General features: G+C 43.9%; 1 protein-coding gene across 1 annotated transcript; it reads right to left on the reverse strand.

The window, feature by feature from the left end:
- Positions 1-514: 514 nt before the first annotated feature.
- Positions 515-22,317, reverse strand: RAD54L (RAD54 like). Its single transcript, XM_077333883.1, has 18 exons — positions 21,837-22,317; positions 21,666-21,752; positions 20,616-20,735; positions 19,953-20,013; positions 19,027-19,162; positions 18,281-18,350; positions 15,969-16,257; positions 15,433-15,557; positions 13,197-13,347; positions 12,046-12,172; positions 11,658-11,732; positions 7,451-7,581; positions 5,467-5,577; positions 5,226-5,349; positions 4,454-4,532; positions 3,395-3,574; positions 2,358-2,521; positions 515-1,724 (listed from the first exon to the last, which is right to left on the reverse strand). The coding sequence occupies exons 1-18, from the start codon at positions 21,837-21,839 to the stop codon at positions 1,523-1,525; spliced, it is 2,235 nt and encodes a 744-aa protein (XP_077189998.1). The 5' UTR covers positions 21,840-22,317; the 3' UTR covers positions 515-1,522.
- Between the last annotated feature and the right edge of the window lie 661 nt (positions 22,318-22,978).

Below are 22,978 nucleotides of genomic sequence, written 5' to 3' on the forward strand. Positions count from 1 at the left end.
GACATTCCCTCATTTTGTTGCAAGCTGGCTACCCCGGTAATTAATAGCTGTATATATTTAGCTCATACTGAATAGTTACATTTTCACTTAAACACAGTGGATCCTAACTTCAGTCCACAAAGGATTGTTAATGCATCAACTGGTGAATGGTGGATTTCTAATAAAATTCTGTATTTTGCTTGAGAAGGCATGGATTAAAATACAAAAGTTACCTTTATTTTTTTGCACCCCAAGATGCATTTTAAGTTTGATTTAAGGTGAACTGCATCTTGCAGAAAAGATAGCTTCTGAAGCATTTCTCTAAAATAAAGACCATTAATCTCTTCCCCACAAGTCATATATAGTACATAAGTGGGGAGGTGGTCAAGGACATCAGGAAATAAATTCATGATTTTTCTTATTAGCTTATCTCCTTATGAGTAAGTTTCTTTCACCTAATTTAATTCTAATTTTAAAGATATTTAAAAAAATAGATAACCAAAGGCAATGTCCCCCTGCACATAGCAAACGAAGCTTTTCCAAGTATGATGCATTTAATTGCAGCTGAGTGTAAAGAGATTCATTTACCTGCCTCATGCCTCCTTACAGAAAATATTCCACTGGCCTTGCATTTTTTCTTTACTGTATACAGCTGCATTCAGTCTTCATGTCACTATAGTAAGGAAAATTGAATGTGCCCATATCTGGCTTTGCCAGACCTGCATTGGCACTTTACTTTCTATTTTCCTGTTATACATAACCTCATGAAGCAAGCACCACAAATACAAAATGTGGCTTAATCAGAGTTAGTTCTCCAGCTGCATCCAGGACTGTAACCCTCAATTAAACCTTGGTTGAGAGTCCTGACTCGTGGAAGAAAAACGAGCTTCATTTACCCATACTCTTGCACTTAATATGGCACAGGTCAGTGATCTTAAGTTCTTAATGGAAGGAAAATAGGTTTGTGTACATTTTTCTAGAACCAATAACATGACATCTAAATGCAATCTAGGGGAAAATATTCTAGAAGTCTAATTGTAGGCTGTTACTTTGATCTACAAAGCCTATGATACATAATGAAGCAGAAAGCTGCTCAGCAAATACAGTGAAATACAAGGTCAAGGTATCAGAATGATTACTGAGATATTGCCAATGCAATCTGTTAAGGTTTGTCAACTCTAGTCTTCTTTGAAAGTTCTAGTCCAAGGACTTCCAGTTGGCTGATCAGAGGGAATCTTCATCTTTGCCATCTTCCTTCCCAAAAACTCTTAGGTAGGACACAAAATTCCTTTACCATCTTGCTTTTCACTGCTCTTTAGCTGTGTCATCCACTCCATCAGTAACTGATGTGGCCTCTAGTTTTTGCATGGATAGTATATGCAGTAGATAAAGTGGCAGAGAAACTTTCTAATATGGTAATAGAAGCGGGGGAGGGAGTTGCCTTAATACTATCAGTCAACTGCTGTAGAGGTATAAAATTTCTGCTTTCATAGAAAGAAGTGAAATAGCTTGAGCTTTCAAAAGGATCAGTCCAAACTAATGGTCATAGTATCCCTCGCTGCTCCTCATGGGAATGATGGTAGAAAGCAAAGGTGACAGCAGCATCCCAGGCAGTCTTCAGGACAGCATCCTGCAGCCCACGTTTTTCAGAACAATGGTTCCACTGGGAGAGATCAGAAGTGCAATCCGACCCCTCTGGGGGTGGCCTGACCTGATGGCCATTCACACAGCGACGACACTTGATCCTGTAACAAACAGCACATTTTTGTTTAGAAGAATCAGTTCCTTATACGGGTTTCCAATTTACCCAGACTAATTTACAACTTAAGAGTCCTTAAGTAAAGAGTAACTGATTAGAAGCAAAACTTTATTTCACATGTGAAACACACATGGGAAATGAATTCATATTTATTGGTGGAAAAGTGTCAAGGTCGACAAAAAAAGTTCAAGTCAAATTTTCAGCCAGCCAATCAATCCTGTAGGGATTCACTCTTTCTATGTAAGAAAGCTGCACGTAAAGGAAGTAAAATAAAGGCCAGACACAATATTTATGAGTGATTGGAGATTGATATTGGACTAGACGTAATATTTGCAAGGGATTTAAAAATGTCCACGGGGTCCCAGACAGGCTTCATCCATCTGAAGTTAGCATTTAGAAATTGGCCTGAGGGTGCTGAGCTCTGTGTGAATGTTCAGTCCAGTGTTTGAAGGTCAGGTTGGGCCCCGGGGGATAGAGTGGATTGACACCACTTCTGCATATACAGATCTAACAGCTCAAACAACAACTGAAAACTGTATAAGGATACATTTCAATTATGTCCCATAATCCTCAACACATGAAACTGCTACTCAGTGATCACGACCTTACATAGACTTACTTGTCATGGGTATCACTTTGAGTGGTCTCATTGAGAATGAAGAGCTCCTTCAGCTCTCCAAGAGAGAAATGCCTTTCTACATCTTGCTCCTCATCTACCACACAGCTGCTGAGGGCCTTCTTGTGGGTTTGTCGCTGGAAGATCTTTTCTTCAATCGTTCCTGTCTACAAGGATACAAAATTGCCAGGTGAAGCACTCTGGGAAAGCTATGAGGATACTTAAAAGGCCTGTGTATTTTTAGCTAGAATCTGATTTTCACAGTTCATTCAACTTTCTAGTGAGGTATTGCACTGTATGCCATCTGAGACTCCTGAGCCAAGGGGGGATGGTTTCACACGCTCCTCATCCTGCAAACTTATTTGGGGTCCTCCCTCCGAATACTAACCCAGTACAAACAGAATGTGAATATAAGGAAGACCTTAGATTCAACCAAGTTTGCCATCTGCAGAGAAAAGCTGTAATCCATCTAGTTGGGATGTTACTTGTTGGCCAGAGCTAGGCTACTAAAATATTAGGCTAAAAGATTTCTGCTTAAATCTGTGACTAAGCCTAAACTGATTCCTTAAGCAAAGGGCAGGATTTGATGAGTCCTGGCAGAAAAGCAGGAAACTGGGATAGAAGCCCAAAAATTGAACTCTTCCCCCTCCCTGATGTAATCAGCAGAAACCAGGCTTTAAATATCAAGTATGAGTAACTTTAACCATGCAGATCAGCCTCTCCTCTCTAAATGAGTTATGGTCTATTTTTCAAGATATTCAGAGACAATTACATGGTTGATCTGGGAAATCATCCTTCGATGAAGGTTTATCCAGTTCTACAGTCCAATATGTCTACTGTAGCACAAAAAGGAAAGAATCAGCCAGATTTGGGTGTCAAAGTAGAGCTGCCTAATGATTTCAGATGACATAGGTCCACATCCCTGTGCAGGCAGAATCAGACACCTGTACACTTTTTCTTCCCTTTAGCAGACATTATCTTCAGCAGCTGTAAATCATATATGTGAATGGCAGGGCTATAAAATGAAACTAAGCTCTTACCGAAAGCAACCGGTAGATATAGCAAGTCTTCTTCTGACCATCCCTCCACACGCGGGCCATGGCTTGTTCATCATTGGCAGGATTCCAGTCAGGGTCAAACATCACAAGTCTGTTTGCTCCTATAAGGTTTAAGCCACAGCCACCAGCTTTGCTACTTAGCATGAAAATGAATTCAGGGCTCTATGATACCAAGACAAATGGAGTTAAGTGCTACATATTGAGGAGAATGCCATAAAGGGGGGGGGGGGGAGAGACTGGAGTGCAGGATATCAAATACTTCTAATTGAAAGCCAAGCAAACACACACTTTGAAGTTGACAGAGATAAGGAAGATAACTAGCTAAGCAAGAGCTCCTCTCTGTCTGAAATCTACCTCTGTCTGAAATTACCAACGTTTCTTTGCTTTGTTATGGATCTCTACTCTAACTGGCAGCCCACTTATAACATTAACTTCTATTGACTGTTTATGGCTGATAACTAAAACATACCAAAGAACTATTAGCACTGATAGAAAACTGGAAGTTTAAACATTTCAGTTGAAAAGACACAAAAAGCAGACAGGGACCATTCTGCTCATCACTTCCCCCCATCCCTGTTCTATGGTGCACTGAGTCCCCTTGACCTGAGCAGTGAAGAGCATTTAGAACCTGAACACAGGCAAGGAGAAGGGGTACATTACTAGCTGGAACAGTCATTAGACAGAATTTGCCATAACTGATATTATACCTCTTTGACATTATTTATTTATTACATTTATATACCGCCACTCCCAGCGTGCTGGCTCATGGCAGTTTACGTCCAATAAAACAAGTAGGAACTTTGAACATTCTTTTGAAATGGTCCAGCTGAAAGAGCTTCTTGCTACTTTAAGGCAGCTTTAGAACCAACATCTCTGCTTCAGGCAATAGTGCAATAATTCTTGGTTATGCCCGAGTTCACTGATTGGAGGGCATGACAGTAAAATACATGAAACCAACAAAGAGGGCCTTTTGACTGAAGATTCATTACTGCTGCTCTGGATTGTATAATGGTAGAACATGTGCTTAGAAACTCAACTTACAGAGACAGCATTGAAACGTTCCACTATCTTGGCTCTCTTTTTAATGGACATGGTGCCATCCAGACGAACATACAGGTACCTGGCCAAACAAAAAGTGGGATAATATAGATACAGCTCTTACATAGTTGCAGCTTAATTCCAATTCACAAGACAGTTCTACAAATTAAGTCCATGGACTGACTGGCAGAATGCATGCTTGGCATGCAGAAAGCCCCAGTTTCAATCCCTGGCACAGTTAAGATCTGAAATACGAACATTTGAAAAGTTATTTCTCTATCAAGATCATTGAAAGCTGCTGCAACTCAGAATAGACTGATCATAACAGACCATGGTTTGAATCAGGCAGCTTCATGCATAGGGTGCATTTCTAAAGCCACTGTAGAAAACAAGAGTTTTGGTACACGTACAGTTATCAGACCTAGACCATTTACACACTGGGAGCTTCACTGCCCCAGCTTCTGTGCAGCACAAATCTGGGGCGGATGAGGTGCATCAGGCCAAATGCTCCCCCGTGTGGGTGCAGGAAGAGGTGGGGTAAGCTGCCATGACTAAAACTCCAGCCTGCAGACCGGCATGAAACCTCCAGTGCATAAATGGTCCGCTATTTAAAAGAATCCCCTGACTTTGAAGGACTGTCCCAGCAGCAACATGAATAACAATGAGCCAACAACCACAGTCCTCACCAACACTGTTAAGAATGTGTGTACACTCACTCAGAGAGTATGCTCAAATATAGTAAAACATACAACATGGAAATTAATCCCAATCATACCTTCTAGTTCTGCAGAGTTTCTCAAAGAGGTCCAGAGTCTGGGTGTAATTAGACACTAGGACTACCTTGTCATTGCTGGTGCTCCTGGTAACTGCCAATATATAGTCCAAAACCAGCATCTTTCCTGGATGAAAACACACATAGCACACATGTACCACAAACAATATGGAGGAATCGATCCCCAAAATAAATCCCTGTGTCAATATCATCAATATATACAATAACTTGCATCCAGGCTTACCAGACAGCTGCGGTTCTAGGGATTTAATGTTATAGCCAGGAGGGAACAACTCCAGAGCACCCACAAATCCTTCCTCCTCCTCCACACATTTCTCATAGATCAAAGCAGGGTCTGAAAAACACAGTTCAGGAGTCACTGCAGTGCACCAAAGTTAGTGAACTTACCATTAATAAGGCAGAAGGACTGGTTTTCATAGGGTGGATATAGTTACATTGCGATACGATCAGAAATAGTTAGCCAAATATGCCTCTATGCCTACTTCTCTGCACTATAGAGATGATTACTGTGTTAAAAGCATCTTCTAACTGTGGTAGTTATGACTGTACAACCCTTTTCGATTTCACAATCACTTTGAAAGGCAAAAAGGTTTGCATTCATTATGATCTTGTCTCTCACAAACTTTGTATGAATGATCAAAAGCATTTAACTACAGAAAATTAAAAGAAAATTTAAAGAAAACCATTTAACTGCAGAAAATTAGCCTTTAATAAGCAGAAACTTTACTTATCAGTACCAATCTTAGGCAAATTTAAGAGCCAATGAGCTTCCTAAGAAAGACCATGGAGCCAGCATGTTCTCTCAGCCATCTAATGTGCCCCCCCTTAAATCTCCCCCCCGAAACATGAATAGGAAATAGATCAACTGATGGAGATTGTGCTAGAAATAATAGTTACAACTGATGTTATTGCTAGATCCAGATGCTGGTTTTAAGTGGGATTTGGGTAGTTTTAAAATGTTACTATTTTTTTTAATTATGATACCGATCAGAATATTGTACACTGCCCTGAGCCAGCTTGCCAGGAGGACAGTCTATAAATCGAACAAACAAACCAATAAATCTTAGACTTGCACCCTCAGAGTTCCAATTTCATAAAATTCAAAAAGTGACCAACTCCAAATGATTACTTATCACCCCAAACAGAATTTACCTTTAGCCTCCTAGTTGTTTAAAGAGGCTTTATTTCTCATATAATTCCAAGCAATCTTTTCAATAAATTGGTAATACAGGTTAAGAAACATCAGATTCTCAAATATTAAAAAAGGTTTTTAAAGATGGCTGAAGAGAAAACAGGAAATATATCCATCTACTAGCATGGATTACAAGATTTTAAAAATCTATTTTTCCAAAGCCATATCCAGGGTCTAGAACATCCTTTCTCAACTTCTTTACTGTTGAGAAATGCCTGAAATATTCTTCAGACTTTGAGAAACCCCAAAAGTAGCAGCATTGTGCAGAATATGGTTGGGAAGCATAGCTGTGTACATGCCCACCCAGGGCCATTCCACTGCCCACCCCCTCCAGGCTCATCATTGGCCACTGGGGGGGGGCAGGAACATATGTGGCCATATCACCCAATAAATGTTTAACAAAATTTTAAAATCTATTAAAAATTATTACCTCCAACACATTCAGGAAACCCTTCAGGACCATCCTATACAATTTTTTTTTCTTTTCTAAATAAAACTATTTTATTATTTTAAGCATCCTGCACCTCTTTGCAAATTTAAATTCTGCCAACACCCTTCACCACAATCTGCTTCTGTTTTTCCTGCACAAGGGTCATTAAAGCAAGCAGTTTGAACAGCAGTATTCCTTTTTAATAACTAAATCAGAGATTATAATGTTATTCTCTGTTCCATCAAATTGAAAGGCCATGATTTAAAATTCTGGCTTGTCCTTGAGAACCTTTGTAGTAAAGTTCTTGCTATGGGGATATTTAAAAAACAGAATGTCATAACTGATTTTTTTATATAACAGATTTCAGTCACAAAACCTGCTTCTCAGAAAATGGTACAGCCACCTACAGCAATGTGTTCCAAGAACACAATCTTAAGTAGCACAGAATTTTCACCTTCAGACTGCAAGTGTTTCCAGGACAGATATTTTTCATGCTGCTAACCTCTTCCTGCATTCTGTAGATCCTTAAGTTAAGGCATGTTACCAGTAAATATAAATCATTGCAGTTGTGGACAAATTACTCACGATTGCAGAGCTTCTTCAGAGATGTGATTGAAGAGAGAGATGAAACACTGATCTTCCCATCTTTCAGATCTTCAGCTGGTTTTGCTTGTTTTAAGAAGTGTTTGTACAGTTCAGACTGAAGGGGAGTCAGCCTGATATCAAAAGACAACACTGATCAGGCCATGATTATCAAACAACTGACTAATAATATAAAGTTAGTTATATCACATCTATGATTCAGATCAAAAGATCGCTCAAGATTACTCAATTTTTAAAAAACTACTGAATTCTCTTGTTTCCAAGTAGCAGTAGCTTAAGTTTCCTTGTCTTAAGTGGAATCTGGAAGATGAATAATATGCTAGCCTGGAAAAATACTGAGCTGTTACCCATTTTGTCATTCTAGCTTCCATTACCTACCAACTGCCTCATTTCCTAGCATGCAAGTACAATTTCATAATGGCAGCTAGAACTGGGGTGTAAGCCCCACTCTGTCATGGAAACTTAATGTGTAATCTTGGCCCAGCCAAATCTTTCACGCCTATTTCACAGAGTTGTAAAGATAAAATGGGGAGAATTATGAAATGAACTGCCTTGGGTCCCCAATTAGGAAAAGCATGGAGTAATCATTTCTTTACTTCCTTGATCTTACTTTTCTCCCCAATGAGGACCCATAGTGTCTTACAATGTCCTCCCCTCCTCCGTTTTATATGCACAACTACCCTGTAAGGTAGGTAAGACTGAATGTATGTCTGGCCTGAGATCACTCAGCAGGGTTCAATGATAGAGTGGGGATTTGAACCTGAGTCTCTCAGATCACGCTCCAATACTCTAACCAGCACAATGCGTGAACCCATCATTAAGCAAACAAATGTTTCAGGTAAAAGCATCTGTTTTCTTTAGCTTGTAAATATTTTTACAAATGCACATAGGAGAAGAGATAGTTCTTATATGCCACTTTTCTCTACCCGAAGGAGTCTCAAAGTGGCTTGCCGTCACCTTCCCTTTCCTCCTCCGACAACAGACACCCTGTGAGGTGGGTGAGGCTGAGAGAGCCCTGATATTACTGCTGGGTCAGAACAGCTTTATCAGTGCTGTGGGGAGCCCAAGGCCACCCAGCTCAGTGGTAGTCAACCTGTGGTCCTCCAGATGTCCATGGACTACAATTCCAATGAGCCCCTGCCAGCAAACACTGGCAGGGGTTCATGGGAACTGTAGTCCATGGACATCTGGAGGACCACAGGTTGACTACCCCTGACCCAGCTGGCTGCATGTGAGGGAGGGGGAACCAAACCCAGCTCGCCAGATTAGAAGTCCGCGCTCCTAACCACTACACCAAGCTGGCCAGAATAATACTTGAGCAGAATGCAAGAGATGCTAATTCAAAACATGATCTATATTTTTACAATAAGGACAGTTCTTCTAACTACAATGAATTCGATTGATTTTATGGGAGAGGGGAATTTACATTTAGCAAGAACACTAGTTCAAAATCTTGTTAGAGAGTCTCAACCTTATAATAAATCCAGTAATTAGAGTTCCTAATTGCCACTGCTTACTTAGATAATTCAGTGGAAATTATTCAAAATATTTACATATTTATGTATTCATTCATATTTATATTCCGCCCTCCCCGAAGGCTCAGGTCGGTTTACATAGAACTGAACTGAAACTATACATAGAACCATAAATATAATAATTATAACATTCATATTATTAACTGATATAACCAGGTAACAGTATAACAAACAATTGTAATTCAAACCGGTCCAGGAGACTAGTGGGTTTCAGAGGGGGAGGGGGGCTGGGGCACTGCAGATGTTGGTTGATCATGCCTGGCCTCAGCAAAATGCCTGGTGGAAGAACTCCCTTTTGCAGGCCCTGCGGACCTGTTTTAGATCTGTCAGGGCCCTAATCTCCTCTTGGAGCTCATTCCACCAGGTGGGGGCCAGGACAGAGAAGGCTCTGGCCCTGGTTGAGGCCAGGCAAACTTCTTTAGGGCCAGGGACCATTAGCTGTTTGGTGGTGGCAGAGTGTAAAGCCCTTTTGGGGGCATAGGCAGGGAGGTGATCCCTCAGGTACACTGAGCCCTGACCGCGTATGGCCTTGAAGGTCATTACCAGAACCTTTAGCCTGATCCGGAATTCAAGTGGCAATCATTGCAACTAATGGAGGATGGGCCAGATATGAGCTCTCCACAGTGTCGCTATGAGAATCCTGGCTGCTGCATTTTGGACCAGCTGTAGTTTTCGGGTCAAGGCTAAGGGTAGGCCTGCATAGAGCGAGTTACAGAAATCCAGCCTGGAGGTGACCGTTGCATGGATCGCTGTGGCTAGGTGTTCCGGGGCCAGGTAGGGCGCTAGTAGCTTGGCGGAGATGGAAGAACGCTAGCTGTGTTACCTTTGTGACCTGGGCTTCCATTGTGAGGGAAGCATCCAGGATCACCCCCAGGTTCCTGGCGGAGTAAGCCGTAGTGAGCTCTACCCCATCCAGGGTGGGCAGGTGCGCTTCCTCACATGGGCCTTTCTTACCCAGCCACAGGACCTCTGTCTTTGAAGGATTGAGCTTCAGGTGACTCTGCTTGAGCCATCTCGTCACTGCTTCTAGGCAGCTGGCTAATGTTTCTGGGGGAGAGTCAGGGCGGCCATCCATCAGGAGGAAGAGCTGGGTGTCATCTGCATACTGACAGCCCAGCCCAAACTTCCGTACCAGTTGTGCAGGAGAGTGCATTAAAATGTTAAATAGGAGAGAGGACTGCCCCTTGTGGTACTCCACAAGTGAGTAGTCAGCGGTTTGATGTTTTCTCTATTGCGACCCTCTGTTCAGGACTCTGGAGGAAGGAGATCAGCCATTGAACGGCTGTCCCTCATATTCCGGCATCAATGAAGTGGCGAGCTAACAGCTCATGGTCGACTGTGTCAAACGCTGCTGAAAGGTCTAGCAGTATCAGCATCGCTGACCTACTTCAGTCTAACTGGCGACGGAGGTCATCCACCAGGGTGACTAGTGCTGTCTCTACCCCATGGCCAGGCTGGAAGCCTGACCGAGATGGGGCCAGGACTGAAGCTTCTTCCTGGAATGCTGCTAGTTGGGTTGCGACAGCCCTTTCCACCATCTTGCCCAGAAATGCTAAATGCGAGACGGGTCAGTAGTTGTCAGGCTCTCGCGGGTCTAAAGATGATTTTTTCAGCAATAGGCGTACCACTGCCTCTTTCAATCCCGCAGGGAATTCTCCCATTGTGAGAGATCAGTTGATTATTTCCCGGAGGGGACCCTTTATCCCAAGGGTCTAGTGGGCATGTGGTTGGCCTCACTGCTGCTAGCATCCTGTCCACTTTGGTCAGTATGAGTCGTCTGAAGTAATTCATTGTTTTCTCCGAAGACAGCCAAGGGGCCTCCAGTTCATTTTCTGTATCTAAAGTTGGAGGGAGGTTGCGGTGCAGTGTCGAGATTTTGTCTGCAAAGTGACTCGCAAATGCTTCGCAGCTGATGTCCAATTGGCTACTATTTTGTTGCCCTTCTACTAGGGCAGTAAGCGAACTATCCTAAATACTTGAGCCGGGTGTGACTCTGCAGACGCGATGGTAGCCGAGTAAAAATTACGCTTTGCTGACTTCACCGCCATCTCATAGGCCTTCATCTGCATTCTATAAGATGTTCTCGAGGCTTCGTCGTGAGTCTTCCTCCAAACTCGCTCTAGCCGTCTCAGTTCCCATTTCTTATTGCCAAGCTCCTCGGTGTGCCATGAAGCCTGATTGAGATGGGGGCGGAGAGGGTGTCGGGGAACTATCTCATCAATGGCAGTCAGCAACCTGTCATGCCAGTCACTGACCAGGCCATTGAGAGAAATGCCAGGAGGCATTGGTTCCTACAGAGCATTCAGGAATCCTATTGGATCCATAAGTCTCTGCGGGCAAGCTAAAATTTGCTCGGTGCCCAACTGAGGAGGAGGTGGTAGTCTTAGCCGAGCTTTCAAAGCATAGTGGTGTCTGACCATGGCATGGTGGTTGCACAATGCTATGTGATTTCCATACAAAACAACAGACAATTTGGAAAGTTAACTCAAGGGCAGTAGGAACATTTTGCTAGTACAGAAAAATGCACACTCAGAGATTTTTCTGATGAGTTTTGCTGAGGTTTGTGTTTGGTCTAAATCTGAATGCTCTGGTGCAACAATGAATTCAGGCACTTCAATACTTTATTTTGCAAACTGAAATTTGTTTCCTTATACCTGCAGCACACCACTTGCTCAATTTTCACCGGCAGATATTTTGAGAGAATATCAGAAGTCCTCCTTATAAGACACCTAGGAAGAGGCAAAACAAAGTTAATACTCCTAATATGAAGCTCTAATCTCATGTCTCATTTTCAGCAATGTTACTAAGAGAGGGTTTTCAGATTAAAAATCTATTATCCTCCATCAGTCAATGCATATAAAGGGTCGGTAGGCTGAGCCGTAAGGATGAATGGATCATTTTTTTAAGCTTCTGACAGAGACTATCAGGATCAGTTCTAAGAGAAGTAATGAGTCAGGGGGCTTCTATGGTGGTCTTTATTTCCACCCTGGGACAATTGGAGGGGCTGCCATAAGAGAAATAAGTCTCTAAGGAGGAGTTCACCTGTTGACAATGCTGATCAGTTCTTTTAGTCTCTCCTCTCCCTTCTGCCTATCTGCTTCCCTTGCATCTGCATCTCTCCCTTTCAAGATGGGAATTTCAAAGTGCTTTTTAAACTCCTGAGCTGTTCCTGTCCAGATAAAGGAGAAAAAACAGGAGTTAAAAGCAGCCCTATCCTTGTTATCAATATTTTACTGAAAATTGGCAGTGCTATTTCAAACAATTACATTGTCCATTTCATTATTGTCAACATCACTGTTGTCCCAAAGCCTTTCTCAACTCATGTGTTATAAACATGTTTCAGCTACATGAGGCACAATTTCCAATCCCGAGGCACAAAAGAAACTAGTGTCAAACATTGCAGAAAAGCCCATCACTTCCATTGCCATTCCATGCCCTTCTCAAGATCTACCTTCGCTGAATTAACCTATTTCTGATACAGAGTACCTGAAATACAGACAGGCTTTCCACCACTGAACTGCCTAGAATGACAGACACAGTACTAATTTCTGTGACAAAACGGAGGGGCAATGACATGATAGCCCTCTAAGTATTTGAAAGGTTGTCACTTGGAGGAGGGCAGGATGCTGTTTCTGTTGGCTGCAGAGGAAAGGACACGCAGTAATGGATTTATACTACAAGTACAACGATATAGGCTAGATATCAGGAAAAAATGTTTCACAGTCAGAGTAGTTCAGCAGTGGAATAGGCTGCCTAAGGAGGTGGTGAGCTCCCCCTCACTGGCAGTCTTCAAGCAAAGGTTGGATACACACTTTTCTTGGATGCTATGGGCTGAACCTGCGTTGAGCAAGGGGTTGGACTAGATGGCCTGTGTGGCCCCTTCCAACTCTATGATTCTATGATTAGTCAGCATGGTGAGAAAAATCGTCAATTCATTATGAAAATTTTCCTGATAAATTATCATGAAATCTTTCCTCCTTTTTTGAAATTCCAAAGGAAGTTGATTCCCCCAGATTTTCAAACAAAATGACAGGTCAATCTTCAGTAGAACAGGGTAATGCCATGTAGCTGTGTGCCTGTATGATATATAGAAGCTAGCACATATCCACATCCAGTCAACAGTGAGAAGCTGAGAGTTGGACTGCCTGTTGCCAATTCCTATTTTAGAAGATTATGCTGCTAAAGGTCCCAACCTAGAATCCCAGAGTTGACAAAATGTACTAGACTGAAGTATTCAAGGAGGTCATTCTGAATAGGAGTTCCTGAGATGAGCACCCGCCGTGCCGTGTTCAAGTTGTTGAGTGCCTGATATGTTTGGTTGTCTGAGTTCTTCAGCCTGTGGCCCTGAAAAACAAATTGTTGAACAAATTGTTGAACATGGCTCTCAGACAGAAAAGATTTTATTCATATACTGAACTGGAATAATGCATCTGTCTTACAATGGTAACTGGCAAGTATAAAAGCATGGTGATCTCCAATAACAAAACGGTAATGCACAATTATCTGGTGCTCTTCATAAACACATTAATCTGATTTCAGTATGTCCTTTATTAAAATGAGCTAAATCCACTGGGTGCCACTAATGCTCAGTGTAAGAAAGGCAAGAAGCAAATGCAGCTACAAAACAAGTATACAGAAAAGGGATTTTACTAGATTGTGTTGCTCCAAAAGGAAATTATGTTTCTTTCCTTAGGAAAATTAAAGCAGGAATTTGAAGATAATCTTTTATCCGCATTTGTGTTGTCAGAATCAAATGGCTAGCAATAGTTTCTTAAAGCAGAGAGAGAGAGTGCAAATTTTAATGATTTCCTTACAGTAGATGACCACTGCCCAAGTCACTGGAGAACTACAAGTTATCAGTGAATCGGTGAATATAAATAATTCCATTTGCTTCCTTTCATCAGTAAGCATGCCCATTCCAGAAGAATAGACACTACCTAGGGGCTGCCACCATACTGGCATACCTTAAACAGGGTGGGCTCCATTCTAAAGACACTGTGCCATTTGGCTTGAGCAGCCTTCTCTTTTCATCTCTGCAAGTGCCATCTTGAAAAGGGATTGAAAGAGGATGCCTACATGAATTCTCTTTTGGTCTCTGTCTTGCTAGGCAGGACTGGCTATCTACTTTCAAGGAAGCAGATAATAGAAGGTTTTGCTGTAGAAGCTTATGTTTCCACAGCAACATTAATAGGGCAGCCCACTCATCTAGTTTCTCCTTAGACTTAAGTCTGAGTCTATGAGAGTGAAAGGGAACAGTCATGAACAAGAGAAAAAGATTAACAGAAAAGAAAGTTGACTCAGTCCCACTCCATTTCTCATGTCTTTTAAGTGGCGAAGAGAGGGAAAAGAGTCCTAGGGGTGAAGAGAGGAGGATCTAGTGAGATCAGATGAGATGGCTGGAGAGATTCAAGAGTGGGTGACCAGTTCCCATAATTTGCAAGGCTGCTGGACAGTAGAGGCAGATACAGAAATATTTAAATAATATGCTGATATCTGTCAACTACATCCTGTGTAGGTACCACAGTTTCACTGTTTTGCACTCCCACTATACTATGACTGTGTGTAAATTCTATTCTGATCAAGAGCAAGAGCTTGAAATTCATAGTTTACCAGTAAAGCAGGCACACAATCATATTCACAATGGCCACCTTTTTCTTTGATCTGAGGCTGCCACTGTAGGTCTGCCTACTTCAACAGCTTATTTTCCAAGTCCTTCACGATGTTCTTTGCCTTTGTTGTCCCACAATACCATGCTTTGTCCATTTCAGTAGTGATAACAGCAGGCTAGCAGTGAGCTTTCTTTTAGGCAAGGGTATAGCAAACAACTGGGGAAGGCACTGGCAAACCATCCCGTATTGAGTCTGCCATGAAAACACTAGAGGGTATCACCCCACGGGTCAGACATGACCCGGTGCTTGCACAGGGGATACCTTTACCTTTATAGCAAACAACACCAAAATCACTCAGTGGTGAAAGAGTCCACTGTCTCAAGGCAGACTACCTGTTCCAAAAAGAAAGCTCTACAAATCTGTGGGATCCAACCCTCCCGTTAAGATCTCTGCTTGTCTGGCATCCAAGAAAACAATTATGACATCATAATGCAGCTTCACTTTGTGTGCTGTAAGCTTAGACAATACTTATCTGCATTGTGTAACTCTCAGGATATCTTCAGTGCAAATGTGTAATATAAAAATGGCCCACTAAAATAAATATAATTTAACAAGGAGCAACAGTAATTACTTATGACTACAATGGACAGTGAAACTGTTAGACAGGTGTAGGGAAGCAATGAAGTATTGTCTGTGCCTCAGCCTCACTTAATATAGAAGCAGCAACAAACCTTCCTGACCTCTATGGATCAAGGAGATGGGGGGAGAGAAGGGGGATATCAACCGTCATGCCTGAATATATCAGTCATCTTCCACATACCTCATCGCATATGACCAGCCCAACAGTCCCTTTCTGTAGAACTTCAGCATGAAGGCGAAAAGTCTCATATGAAATTATCAAGATTGGAGAAGGAACTCTAAGGCCTCTCTGATTCATAAAGCCAGCTATTGGGAAGAATAAAGATAGTAGAGGGAAAAGTGAATGCATGTGAGAGCCAGGCAGAAGCATTAAGCAGCTTTGGAAGGAATTTGGAATAGTGTACATCCCGTATAAAAGCCCACTCCAAGTAAATTAATTTACCCACTGGAAAGTGACAATCTCATCCAGGGCCAACAGTCCGCCCAACACACATCTCATAACAGAACTTTGTCATTATCTGCTCCTCCGCACAAGTAATCCTTTAACTCTGTTTCTGTTCTGTGCAGATCCATAAAGATATTCTTAATTAAATTACTCAAGATGAATCACAATCATCAACTGACTGAGACCTGTTCATAGTCTTAATTTAATGTGAAACTAGTCAGCAGTGGATGCAATACCCTTTTCCAACAGCACATCACATCCACCTTTCATACCTAGCTTCTTGTTTATCTCTTCCTTGGAGCCTCCATCAATAGCCAGCGGCTCAATCCTTCCTGAGAGCCACTTGCCTACTTCATTGTACCAGTTTTTCACCAGGCTGGAAGGGGAGACCACGATTGCCTTGTCAATTTCAGGCTTGCAATCCGGACTCTGGCGCAAGAGCGTCCACATCAGAGTGATACACTGCAAGGTCTTACCGAGACCCATCTCATCTGCCATAATGCAGCCATGACTTCCAGGAATCCGATGGCCTGTGACACAATCCCACAGGAACTTCACCCCCTGCACAAAATAATGTTTTTGTTCAATCCAATAGATGAGAAAAGCCTCTAGAATACTCTTACAGGATTTACTGCTGTGTGTTCACATGCACTTTGGTGCTAAATATCCTGAAGCAAAATATTATGAATAGTAGCAGCTCTTTGGAACATAAAGGGCAAAACAAGAATGAAAACACGCACATACTTCTGAAATTAAGCACATCTGTAAACCGCCCGTGGCGCCGCGGGCGCCACGGACTAAATAAAGCAGTAAGGGGTCCTGGGGCGGGATGAGTCCGGGATGAGGAAGGGTCCAGATTGGACCCTTCCTCATGACAGACAATCGGAGGGACCAATCGGCAGGCGCGAAGCGCCTGCCGATTGGTCCCTCCGATTCCCAGCCCCAGGAACTGCGAGCCGCGCGCAGCGCGGCTCGCAGTTGCTCCCGGCCTGACGCGGCGAGAGGCGCGAAGCGCCTCTTGCCGCGTCAGGCCACCGCCTGAGGGAGCCCCCGGCAGTCGCGCGGAGCGCGGCTGCCGGGGGCTCCCTGTCCGGCGGCCTGACGCGGCGAGAGGCGCGAAGCGCCTCCCGCCGCGTCAGGCCGCCGCCTGGGGGAACCCACCGATGCCTTGAAGAAAAAAAAAGACCTGCCGCTCGGACCGCGGCCTAGGGGAATCCCGCACTCAAATAAAAAAAAAACCGCGAGAACCGCCGCTCGGCCCGCCGCAGGGGGACTCCCAGACTCAAAAACAACAAAAAAACGGGGAGAGAACCGCCGCTCGGCCCGCCGCAGGGGGACTCCCGGACACCGAGAAAACCAAAAACAGAGACGCGCCGCTCCGACCGCCGCCTGGGGGAACTCCCGGACTCAAAGAGAAAAAAAACAGCGAGAACCGCCGCTCGGCCCGCCGCAGGGGGACTCCCAGACTAAAAAAAAACACAAAAAACCGGGGAGAGAACCGCCGCGAAAAAGACGCCCTGCACGCCGCAAAGGAGCCTCCGGAGCGCCCTCTCAAAGGTAAGCCATCCCCGCCTTTCCCACCCCCACCCCGCCCGTCCCTTTCCCCGGCCGAAACACACTCGCTCCGCACGTCCTTACCTTCCTCCTGCCCCTCCAACGCCCTTTTCTGCCTTCCCGATAGCGCTGTGGCTAGGCCGCGCGTCCTTCACGGCCGCCGCCACAGCACTAGACTGAACCAGGCATGCGCGGACTCCGGCGCATGCCTGGTTCCCTTCCCCAACACAGCCCTGCCCCACCCCTCTAACACGCACGCGCGCCATCCCGCTACCGCGCCGCCCTCCCCGTCGCCTCGCTGCCCACCACCCCTCAGCCTCGCTACTGCCTCCCCCAGGCCCGCCATGGACACCGGGCCACACCCGACGACGAGACTTGCCCGCCTGCAATCGCGACTAGCCCGCCTGCCGCGCCGGCCTCAGCACCCTGGGTCCCTGCAAGGTCAGACGCTGCCGCCTTTCGCCTACCCTTACTTACCAGGCCCGCCCAGACTACTCCCGCCAGGGTGCCTATCATTGATCGGGATGGGTGGCTTCCTGTGCCCGCCTGTCTCCCTTGCCCATACTCCCCTTTCAAAGCCCATTTTTACAAATGGGCTTTTTTTACTAGTAGTAGGTATAATGCCACTTTTATCCTGTCAGAGATATGCAAAAGCAGACAATACATGTTCAAGAAAAAGCACTCTCAGCAATGCACAGTGAATGTCTAATAGTGATTGTGAAAAAAAAGTCTCTGTATAATGTATTGTTCTAGCAGTAGCCAACAAGGTCAGGGGTAGTCAACCTCTGGTCCTCCAGATGTCCATGGACTACAATTCCCATGAGCCCCTGACAGCAAACGATGGCAGGGGCTCATGGGAATTGTAATCCATGGACATCTGGAGGACCAGGGATTGACTACCCCTGTACAAGGTGACTTACTGTAACTCAGATACATTCCCCAGGCAGTTTAAGACAACATGGTCTTCAGATTCATGACATTTGTTCAGTCACATGTATTGTTGTTGTAGTTAATTTCTCACAACACTCACCTCTCTCTGATGAGGTCGTAAAATGCGACTAAGAACAGGATCCACCACAACATGAACGGGCACTTTTTCCCTTCAGGAATCAAACAGATCTGAGTAAGTACACTTGTCTAAATGTTGGTCTGAGAAAGGGATACAAAAGCCATTGTTGCCAACATGCAAACTTGTTTGCAAGAGACACTCTTATGATACAAGCATTTCCGGATTCAGAATCTACTAGGCCCAGGTCCAGTTAAAGGGCTGAAATTCAAAAGAGACTGACTACATTCAGGAACAGCCACCAAGAAAGGCATTAACATGTTCCGTTAACTCATGCCTGATTAGCTTATTTTGCTAATCTGCTTTATGCCAATAAAGGTATTGTGTGGGGATAAGATTGATCCACACTCCCATAGGTTTATACAAACATGAATAAAGGTATAGGCAGACAGAAGCTTTCCACTCCAATCACCTCTTTGAGTAACCAATGCACTTTTATATGATCTTGGTGTCTTCTGAATTAAATCAGCCTCTACAAACTAGGAGGCTTTCAAGCAGGGTTTTTCCAAGTGTGTTGGCCATGGAGAATAACCCAGGGTTTGTAACACACCCGCTATGCCACCCCATCTTTGCATTTCCATTCTGAGAAGCAACACTTGAACCAGAGTTACAGAAGTGGTAAAGAATCATTCATAATGAAAAGTAAGCTGAAATGATTAAGGACAATTAAAAGCAGCAGGCAAGAAGAGGATAGAAACGGGACAACTCACTTGTCTATTTTCAATTGGTCATGAGCACTCAGAGGTGGAGGTTCATACAGCACCAGAGCTCCTTCTTCAAAAGGATCATGGAGAGCATGCCTTACTCCTGCACGTTTGATACCCAATGCCCGAAAGCCCAAAGAGCCTGAAACATCACACAAAGGTAATCTTTATGTTGACCTTTCCAGAGATTATGCAGGATCATCAAATAACATCTTTCTCTTGACTACATGCAGTGATTGGATTGCAGTGATCACACCACTCCTGTCTTATATACCTACATTGGCTTCCAATTTCCTTTTAGGCACAATTCAGCATGCTGGTATTGACCCCGAAAGCCCTGTTCAGTATGGCTCCAATATACCTTAAGGACCACCTTCTCTCATATAAACTTACCACCTCACTCTAGACCCATACCATCTAAGGCAGGGGTAGTCAACCTGTGGTCCTCCAGATGTTCATGGACTACAATTCCCATGAGCCCCTGTCAGCAAATGCTGGCAGGGGCTCATGGGAATTATAGTCTATGGGTATCTGGAGGACCACAGGCTGACTACCCCTAATCTAAGGCTAGGCAAGACAGGGCCTTCTTTTTCATGGCACCAAAACATGGGAATTCTTGCCTTAGGAAGGTGATTAGTTTACCTTCCTCCGTCAATGTCTTTTGCCAGGAAAGCTTGCTGGGTGACCTTGGGCCAGTCATACACAGACAGCCTAGCCTACCAACAGAGTTGTTGTGAGGATAAAATAGAGAATAAAATAATATATGCCACGTTGAATCCCATTGGAGAGGAAGGGTGATGTATAAATTAAGTGAATAAATAAAAAAAATTTAAAAGTCACTAAGTCATAAGTCAAAATCACTAAGTTATACACCCACATGCCACAACAAAGATAAAAATCTTATAGTAGAAAATAAAAGCTCCTGGTTTTACCTGTATAATTTGGAATGGGTACTTTGAAAGGTTTTGACAAAATGCTGCGGATAAAGGCTTCCTAAGGATTAAAAGTATGAAATGTTAATATCAGCCAACTCTTCCTCTATAAAACACAGGATATTGCAAGATATTACGCTAACAAAACAACCCATCAATCTTTTAGTGTCTTTGGACATTAGTAAAATGGATAGCAAAGAGATATTTATATACCGCCCTCCCCTGAGCCTCCGGGGAGGGCGATATATAAATATAATAAATAATTGAAATATCATTAGGAATGGAGGGAAACTCCACCCCCTCAATTTGTTCTTTTCCCCTTAGTTTTCAGTTAGTTAGTTGGAGTTGAGTTGCAATGAAGTTGTGTTCTGCAGCTCCTGTGAGTATATAAATTTATTCTCCTCCCCCCAGATTACAAAATACTTATACACTTCATTTTCTATGCTACTAAATTTAGGCAGAAGTTGATTCAACAAACATTTCTATCTTAATAATTTCAACATATGAAATGTACATGGAAAGGAAAAGTATCATGCCTATAGATACAGAACTTGGGTTTTCCAAAGCAGCTTGTGAGAAGTTTCAGTAATTAATACAATTGTACTATTTCTCCACAAGTCAACTACACCCAGCCTTCTGACAGTAATGCAGGAAACCACTTACATGTTCGCTACCATCTAGGCAGTGAGGTCTATTGGTTAACTGAGTCAAGGGCTTCCGAAAAGGTGACATATAACACTCTCTGGTCTCAGTTTTGCTGCCATGTTTCTGCCTCTTGGAAGTCTACAAAATAACAGCCACATTGAATGAATATACGGTGAACATAGGGCTGAGTGAACACATCAGACTAGCTAAAAAAGCAGATCATTTGACTACCCAAACACATTGCTTTTTTTAAAAGAAAGTTGATATTCACTATCTGTTCAGCATGCCTTAAATAAGCTTTGAAGGACACTGCTTAGCTTGATAACAGCAAAATGCAAAATATACTCCAAAGTACATGATCTCATATTCCTTTAGTAACAAGATAGAAACATTGTTAAGATAGGAAGCTATAGAATATGTACAAACAAAAACATAAGGCAATAATGGCAAGTAGAAAACTTACTATCACTGGCATGCCACACCGAATTCCACAGAAAAAGAAAGGAGACAAGTGATAGTTAAAGTTATTTCTGTTAGTCACAAAAAGAGACTAATCTGCAGAATACTAATGTAGCAATAAATTCTACTGAACATGACAGAGCTTACTTTTAAGGAAACAAACTCAAAACTGTGATTCTAAACATTTAAGAAGACTAAAGTTAGGTTTGATTAATCAACCACCACATAACAAAAGTAGCATGTTATACAGGCCCATGAACATGTTTTCAGATAAATACTAGGTGTCTGATCCTTTGAAGCTCACATTCCTTAACATACATTTAATATACTAGCCACCAATAAAATTCCAGTATCTAAGGACATTTTCCTCCCTACCAGCACCGCTTTACAAGGCTCCACAGGGTAAAAAGTATTTCATACAATGTATGAGAAGCAGGGAGAAAAAGAGTCAGAGCATGCTCATAGTTACTATCACCCCATTAACCACATGAAAGAGGAAAAATGGGTATAGGTGGCAGAACTTCTTGTATCTCAGTGCATTCGGAAATTGGGTTCGGTTTACAGGGCATGTTAAGACACTGCAGTTCAGGGAGAAGGGACAGTGCTCACTTCTTCTGGACGCCAGTCTTCATCATACCTACAGCCATCATCTCCCGGCTTCCTCTTTGCCAGCTGGCTGGGGGCCAGGCTTCTCCTCTGCAAGAAACCGAGACACAGGAGTTTCAGAACCGGCGCAGCTGCCAAGGGATCCTTCCCCCGCCCCCTATACAATAGCCTTACCATTTCCACCCAAGAGAGTCGACTCCCATCCGCGCACAGGTTCAAAGTTGTGCAAGAACAGCAGTGCCCAGCACCGGCCACAATTTGGGCAAAGAGGAAGATATTTACATCACTAGGGGCGAGGGGGGGGGGGGAATATAAGCGGAGAAAGGCGAAAAGGGCGCCCACTGGAATTACCCGAGTAAGACCCAAAGGCTGTCCGGGACTTATTGAAGCGGGAGAAACCGCAGGAAGAGCGGGGGGCCAGCAACTATTTCGGCGAGGAGAAAGGGCGGGTCGGTCAGGACAGGACAGGGGCGGTTAGCTGTCCAGCCACGCGCCGACACAGCACAGGGCGCTGCAGAAGGCGGCGGCGGGAGGTCGTCCCTTTGCTCGCTTTCTATTTCCCGCGCGGATTTGTCCCGCCCCTCCGCCAGGCAGTTTCCGTCGCGCCTCGACCGACGAGCCATCGATCCGCTCAGTGCTCTCGCCAGCCTGGGAGCGAGTGGCGGCACGGGCGCCGGCAAGAAACCGGAGCGGGGTCTTTGTGCGGGAGACAAGTGGCGGCTGTGGGCGCGGATCGCGCGTTGAAGCACCGGGTAAAATAAATCAATCAGTCTACTTTTTCAAACGAGTGTGCTTCTTTAATGTGAGTGCGCGTGTACCTATTCAGGTGTTCTTCCTTAGTGTGTGCATGGGTGATACACCCACACACCATAGGACGGAAACATGGTAAACAGTGGGATCAAGAGGTCGGAGTCTGACCTTTCCGTGCAAAACACAGATTAAAATAAGCGCTGTGGCTGAGACTACTAAAATTTTAGTTAAATTGTATTCCTGTATTGATAATTGACAGTGTAGTCTTAAACAGGGTTGCACCTGTCCACTGAAATCTGTAGAATGGGGACAGAGTAAAAGCTGGAACAGACATTAAACAAACTTGGACTTTGCTGGCCCCTTCTAGGGGCAAACATTCCTTCTCATGGTGGACTCTTTCCAAGTCACTTGAGGTGGTGCCGGTCTCCTCCATGACATCCAAGATGGTCATCAAGGCGTTACAGAAACCCTTTGCAACACGCTTTGGCTTCCGGCACAGGACCTCCACAGCACAGGGCCTGTATCATATGTAGTGCAAGCTTCTGGCGGCAAGACAATGTGCTGTG

The sequence above is a fragment of the Paroedura picta genome, chromosome 4, assembly GCF_049243985.1.
Source record: "Paroedura picta isolate Pp20150507F chromosome 4, Ppicta_v3.0, whole genome shotgun sequence".
NCBI lineage: Eukaryota > Metazoa > Chordata > Lepidosauria > Squamata > Gekkonidae > Paroedura > Paroedura picta.